This window comes from Branchiostoma floridae, chromosome 11 (genome assembly GCF_000003815.2).
Source record: "Branchiostoma floridae strain S238N-H82 chromosome 11, Bfl_VNyyK, whole genome shotgun sequence".
NCBI lineage: Eukaryota > Metazoa > Chordata > Leptocardii > Amphioxiformes > Branchiostomatidae > Branchiostoma > Branchiostoma floridae.
The window spans coordinates 22996474-23003702 of record NC_049989.1 but is presented as its reverse complement, the minus strand read 5'-3'; the positions used below and the strand labels follow the sequence as shown (position 1 = coordinate 23003702).

Sequence of the window (7229 nt, the reverse complement as noted above, 5' to 3'; positions counted from 1 at the left end):
TTTCACCAGGTTGGTAGAATATAGAATTCCTTTACACAGCAGTTTATACTCACTCTTGCTTACGTTTCGATGTCTCTCAGACACCTTCCTCGGAGCTTCTGACTTGAGTTCTGCTTCTCGCCGCTATATGTAGCCGATGTAGGTGGCGCTTTTGTGGCGAGAACACAATCCCAAACGTGGCTAAGGTAGTGAGTACCTTGATCTGAAGCATCTGACAGCCTGACTGTAGCTACATACAATTTTTTAGACGTGATAAAGGTGTAGGAACTGCGCTTTGCAAGGGGTGGAAAACATTCAATGCACTCTTTATGTTGGTGTATTTGATGGAAACTGATGTAGTCAGTAAAACCCCAGGCCTGTTCCTCATAGGATACCAACTCTTTGGTCTCCCACCTGTCTTCTCCAGACTCTATTGAGTCATTCATTCATTCTGTCCATCCCAGTTTGGTCAACACTGACGCCCTGGTGTGTGCCGGACCGGAGGAGTTTCTGGGCCTTCCCATCATCCCCCTTCTCAACAACACCCTGAGCGTGACGATCCCAGAATGCCCCAGTCCCACCCCTAGCAACCGGAACGGGTCTGCAGACGACTGGTGGAGTCTCTATGGCAACGGGACGTCTAGGAACGGGACCGGAGGAGATGGCAGCGGATCAGGGACAGGTCAGTCAGAAATTTCGAGTGTTTGCTGTGGTCCCACCACGATCTGCAAATTACATTAGCTAGTTCAGAATCCCCATGAATAGTTTCATCAGGTTGGTATGTCACAGGATAGCAAAGTTCTTTAGACACAGGCATTTTTTTCTTAATATCTAGACTGGCGTTTCAGCACCGCCTGTCACCTTAAATCCTCAGGATAATAGACTGGATCGACTTCGCACTGCAGCTAGGGGGCGCTGCTGAAGTAGGAAGAATGCGGTGCCAAACGTGACTGAGCTTTGTTGCCTACGTTATTGAAACACTAGGCATCTGTCTTTAGCTTTTGGTCATGATTTCTCAAAGTTCAATTCTCTTTTGTGGGTTAAAAATACTGCAACGCATGGGGCAAACATTCGCTGCAATAGAGGGTGAACGACAATGATCTATCTTTAGTTGTTCCATATATTCTTGGTTGGCAGAATTTTATGAAAGCGCTGTTTTGCTTCAATCTGTTTTAGCTTGTCAAAAGGCAGGCACTGGGTTGCTAATGGTTGATACATAATATTTTCCAGGAGGTGATGGCTCCGGCTCCAGTACTGGTGCTGGTTCTGGCTGCATGTGTGTGAACCAGATGGACCTGCTGCTGTGGCCACTTCTGGCAAATCATTCTCCCCATAGTCAGTGTATGTAGTCTGGTAGAAACTAGTAACAAGGTGCTGCTTCATGTGTTACAGGAGATGGGAGCTCCGGTACTGGTGCTGGTTCCGACTGCATGTGTGTGAACCAGATGGACCTGCTACTGTGGCCGCTCATGGCAAATCATTCTCCCCATAGTCATTGTATGTAGTCTGGTAGACACTCTATAGTAACAAGGTGCTGCTTCATGTGTTACAGGAGATGGGAGCTCCGGTACCGGTTCTGGTACTGGTTCCGGCTGCATGTGTGTGAACCAGATGGACCTGCTGCTGTGGCCTCTGTTAGCCTCCGTCCTGTCCACCCTGGTCATCTGCCTCGCCACCCTCGCTTACGTCTGCTACAAAATGTAAGCAGATCTACTTCTTCTTTTGTCATCCTCAGTTGAGGTGAAGTGTGGTGTTTTCTTAAAAAAACATGATAGTAGAGCAATACAGCTTCGTATGTCGTATCCCGCTTGAAAAGTAGACATACAACGGGCAATACAAATGCCCATCATACGACACTGTGGGCTGATTTCCGCACAGCATCGAAAGGCAACGTAGGACTGCAGACGTCCAGCAATTTTTGTGAAAATCTGGTGAAAATCTGGTCTTGATTTCTTGATTTCTCCTGCATCAATCATTTCAAAATGAATCATGCTCCGCCTCAATGCAGGATGACTAAATAAGGGGAATTTGCATTTAAAGTAGCTATAGAATTCTCTGCTCGTCTTTGCATGATTTGTAAAAATATCTCAAAGAAATAATGTTTTAGTTGCAAAGTCATGCCCGAAGGCTAACTGCATGTACAGTCTCAAGGACTACGAGGAGTAGATACCGTGATACATAACATTAGGGTCTAATAATCAACTATATGATACAATGTTTACTAATATTTACCTCTCTCTTGAAGGAGGCATCCTGGAAGTCGAACACCGGGCTGCTGCAACCGTCGGGTCTCCGTCGAAGACGAGATATCGTCAGACGAGGAAGTCCCCACCAAACGCCAAAAACAACCCAAAATGTCGGCAAAAGACGAGGTGGACGACTGGGGCAAGCCGCACGGAAAGGGCGAGACTCCGACCAACCTCGGGGGCAGGAAGAGCCGATGGTCGTCCCGGCAGAAGTCGGTTTTCGGGGAGAGGTCGCTCTTCACCCGCCGCACCAACTTCCCTCCCCACACCCCGCCTCCTGCCTACCAGGATACCGTCACACGGGTCGTTCCAGACTTCTAATACGTCAGCGATCGCCGGTGTCGTTTATATCCGGGCTGGTGCCTACCAGAACGTCATTAGATTGGATTGAAAATTGATATTCAAATTAGCAGATCAAATTAATGCAAATCAATATTTTGCTTGAACACCTGATTTTTTGCCTAATTGATTGATTGGGTCTACATGATTTGTGTCAATCTATGACAAATCAACAGTTGGAATCAACAGTTTTGATTCCACCCCAGAGGCCAGACTGCTCAGATTTAACGTAAAGCATAATTCAATTGTTACATTTTACGTAAAACGTATTTGACACCGACTTAAGTGCCAGTCTGCTGAATATGAGGTAGTATGAAACCGTTACATTCCTTAATGTAGCACATAGTGTGAAAAGAGCGTTACATGTACGGTCTATGATACAGTAACTGTATCATTTGTACTTTTAAATGCATAATGTAAATAATATCCATAGCTCATATCTCTAAGCAAAATGAGCAGAAGGTACATTTGATGTACAAAGAAATGTTTATTTTGCCTCTACTCTTTTTCAATCGTTACCAATTTGTAGCAAAACTATCTTACGACCTAATTGCCTTAGACAATAGATTCACCAGCTGATCCTGATTGTATATAATGATCCTGACATCACCTTTAAACATCTATACTGCTTACATTATCTAAGTTTATATAAATCTAAGCTATTGGGAAATTTACAACAACCTATATTACCTAAAACTTTGGATCTCCCACAAGCTGATACTGATTGTACAATGCCAACTTTAAACACCTGCAGGTTTTATCATAGGTTATGTAAAATTGATGCTATATGATTGTGAAATGCACAACAACCTAACTATGACAATGGCTTGTAGCCAGCACTTATTCTACAGCTATGAATGCTCAGAAATTGTGCCTCAAGCTTGGACTTTATACAGATGTGTGGCTCATGATTTACATGTACCATTTGTGTTGTGTTGGGATGTTACAATGTAATACACGTCTACCATTTTCACACGAACAGTTAGAAAGCGAGTATGACTATGAGGTTTGGCCTTCATACAAATGCACGCCTTGATTCATCAATTGTGTGTCAGTTGTGAGTTGATATCTTACTATTCTTACACTAATGCGGTGAACGTTTAGAAAGTGCTTGTGAAGCCTTCTTTACAAATGTACACTTTGTTTTATTGCTTGTGTGAAATCAGATTATATCATCACATTATATTGCTGCGACATACAGCCTTTGCAGTCACAATTTTGTCTGTGCTTATTTTATCTACCATCTTATCAAAATTTTCATGCACCTGACCCAGGCCGTTGCCACCTTGCAACAGTATGGAAAAGCAAGCCTCCATGACATATGAATTTGATTGCATGGTTGACAATGTCATCCTAAAATGTAGAATAAGGTAAGCTCAAATTGCATGCAGCCTGACCCAACAACATTATGCAAATGGCAGAGTCTCTATATATATACTTCTATATATATATTTTATGAACTTGATTGCATAGAAAATAAAAACCTCACCCAAAAATGTAGAATAGGGTAAGCTCACAAAACTGTAGAAAAAGGTTAGCTCAAAACATAATGTCTTACTCTATGCCACGAAGCTCGATAAGTATTGCGCTCAACAACTTCTGAAATTTGTGACAACCTGTCACTAGGATGAAAACATTGCTAGAAGCCACTAATGCTATCTGCTGAAAAGATAAAATATATCATATTTGTTTTAAGGGCCCAAAATCAATTTGCACATACAATTCGATGTGCCAATATGTTTGGCCTTCAAGTTAATTTAAACAGTCTAGATAGCAATGGTCCCTGAAACCAAGGAGGTTATATCCTTGCTGAAACTAATTTGTATCTCAGTCAGCAATTTTCCTGTATCTCAGCAATTTTTCTGTATCTCAGCAATTTTTCTGTATCTCAGCAATTCTCCTGGCTGTACCAAACAGGAATCAAGGTAAATGATTTTGCAAATAAAAAGTAGATGATATTACCCCAAAATGCATGAAAATTGCATTCATGAATAGAAAAAATAACAGATTCTGCAGTTTTCTGCACCACCAATATTTACACAAAGTGGAACTGTGAACAAGAACAAAATGCTTCAACCAAATGAACAAACAAACTAGACAAAGTTTTCATCATCTTTCCTTTCTTGACTGCTTCTTTCCCTTGGGAGATTTCTTCTCTTCTGCTTCGCTGTCATCGTCTTCTTCTGTTTCTTCTTTTTGAGCTTCTTTTATTCCTTCTTTCTCTTTCTCCTGGTTAGTTTTTCCTTCCTGTTGTTGCCTTTTCTTGTACCACCTGATTGAACAGAAAAAGCATTTATAGATATTCTGCCACTTTGAAGTATTTTATATGGCATATGTGAACAGAAAACCTGAAGTTAGCAAATACACTAGTAGTAGTAATTAAGTTTTCAAATGCAAAAATGATCCACATTAAATGAGAGTGTTCTCAAGAAAGCCTTCTCAAGAAAGTCTTGAACATCAGGTGTGTGTGTGGTTTGCGTGTGTGTGGGGGGCGGGGGAGGGGGGTGGTTTAAACCTGTGTTTTTGTGTGTGTGTATTATATCTGTAGAGGGGGGTCTCACCTGTAAACTTGGAACAGTGACATGAGCACAGGCACACTCGCATGGGCAGGAACAGGGGGATGTAGATGGTTATGGTTAGTGTGTGTGTGTGTGCGGGGGGGGGGGGTCTTACAGCTGTGGGGGGTCTTACATCTGTAGAGGGGGGTCTTACCTGTAAGCTTGGAACAGTGACATGAGCACAGGCACACTTCCTAGAGAATGACAACTTACTATCCCCTTTTCAGTCTGGCTTTCGTAAAAACTTCCGCACCTGTGACAACATATTTGTACTCAAAACGCTAATTGACAAGCAGACATCTGAACCCGGGGGTAAACTGTACGCCTGCTTTGTTGGGTTCAAGAAAGCGTTTGATTCTGTTTGGAGAAATGGGCTATTTTATAAAATCTTATCTTCTGGTATAGGGGGGAATTTCTTTAAAATCATCCAATCCATGTATTCTAACGTAGAATACTGCGTCAAAACGCCAAATGGACTCTCAGATTTCTTTCAGTCGACATGTGGTGTGCGCCAAGGATGTAATTTAAGTCCGCTCTTGTTCAACCTTTATATAAACGATCTCCCAGCCACTTTAATGTCACCTTTATGTGATCCCGTCGTCCTAAAAGACACCCCCATAAGTAGTCTTTTATGGGAAGACGACCTTGTACTGTTGTCAAAATCAGAAACAGGCCTCAAAGAATGTCTCAAAAGATTAGATGACTTTTGCTCTCTTTGGAAACTATCAATTAACAGAGATAAGACTAAAATCATGATTTTCTCAAAACATGGCAGGACAAGTAAGCAACAGCAATCAACTTTCCGAACACAAGGGCACACAATAGACATCACTAAATTTTATACTTACTTAGGCATAGATATCACCCCATCAGGGTCATTCTCACGGGCTACTAAACAGCTGCGACTGAAAGCTCTCAGGGCCTCCTTTAAACTCAAATCCTTACTAGCATCAAACCATAACCCATCAATTTCCCTTGCCCTTGATCTGTTCCATAGTTTAGTCAAACCTATATTACTTTACTGTGCTGAGGTACTAGGGACAAACATCCAATGTAGAGAGTAGACCTTTAATGGAGTACAGGAATATCCTGCTGAAAATATACGGGAAGGAATTTATAACATCCTTTCTCCGATATTAGGTTCAAATATACAACTCCTAAAGGTTACACGATTAGGAAAGAAGAACGATGTGACATCGCCTCGTCCTGTTCTAGTCCGGTTTAAGAGATATAGTGACAAATTAAATATTCTATATCAATCGGAATTACTATCGAATCAAAATATTTTATTGACACATCCCAAATTCTCATATGAAGTGTCTGATCTAGAGCATGTTCTTCTCAATTACTGTAAAATCCTACTTCAAGTTCCCAGAAGTTCCGTTAATGCCGCCGTAAGGGGTGAACTCGGAACATTTCCATTATACATTGAAGCCCATCTCAACTTATTAAATATTGGCTTAGACTACAAAACCTTCCAAACGATAGAATAGTTAAAAAAGCTTACGATTTTGCTGTTGAACAAGAACAGGACTGTGCCGTACATGTACAAGACATATTGTGCAGACACGGTTTCCAAAATGTTTGGTTAAACCCTGCAGTTGACGCCAAACATTTTGGAAACGTGTTCAAGGAACGTCTGAAAGACACGTTTGTTTCTGGCTGGAGGCAAGAGATAAGAAATTATAGCAAATTGCAAACCTATTCTAAATTCAAGACCAACTTCACTCTCGAAAAGTACCTTTCATCAATTCAAAATAAATCATTTGTTGCTAACATAACAAAATTGCGAATTAGTGCACATTGTTTGGAGATAGAAAAAGGTCGATATAATAATATACCAGCCACTCAGAGACGCTGTCCTACTTGCAATCATGGTATCGAAGACGAACTACACTTTCTATTATTATGTCCCACATATACTGAGGAAAGGCAGAAGCTTATGGACGTTATCAACAAGACTACAAACATAACATTACCTAAGACAAGTTCAGAAACTTTCAATTTACTTATGTCATGTCCTGATGCAATTTCCTTGTACATAGGCCAATACATATCTACTGCTTTTCAAAAAAGGAATCGTATTGACACAAACTACTCATCCAAA

At 41.2% G+C, this 7229-nt stretch overlaps 2 protein-coding genes across 2 annotated transcripts in view; one reads left to right on the top strand and one right to left on the bottom strand.

The window, feature by feature from the left end:
* Positions 1–4214, top strand: part of LOC118425422 — a 4671-nt gene extending 457 nt beyond the window's left edge. Inside the window, exons 2-4 of the mRNA XM_035834231.1 lie at positions 407–661; positions 1532–1679; positions 2225–4214. Coding sequence (XP_035690124.1) covers positions 407–661; positions 1532–1679; positions 2225–2546 — 725 coding nt within the window. The 3' untranslated portion in view covers positions 2547–4214. The remainder of the gene's footprint in view (positions 1–406; positions 662–1531; positions 1680–2224) is intronic.
* Positions 4215–4471: 257 nt separating this feature from the next.
* The window catches only part of LOC118425420 (GPI transamidase component PIG-S-like), a 17269-nt gene continuing 14511 nt past the window's right edge, over positions 4472–7229 (bottom strand). The window contains exon 15 of the mRNA XM_035834229.1: positions 4472–4836. Within this exon, the coding sequence (XP_035690122.1) occupies positions 4674–4836 (163 nt within the window). The 3' untranslated portion in view covers positions 4472–4673. The remainder of the gene's footprint in view (positions 4837–7229) is intronic.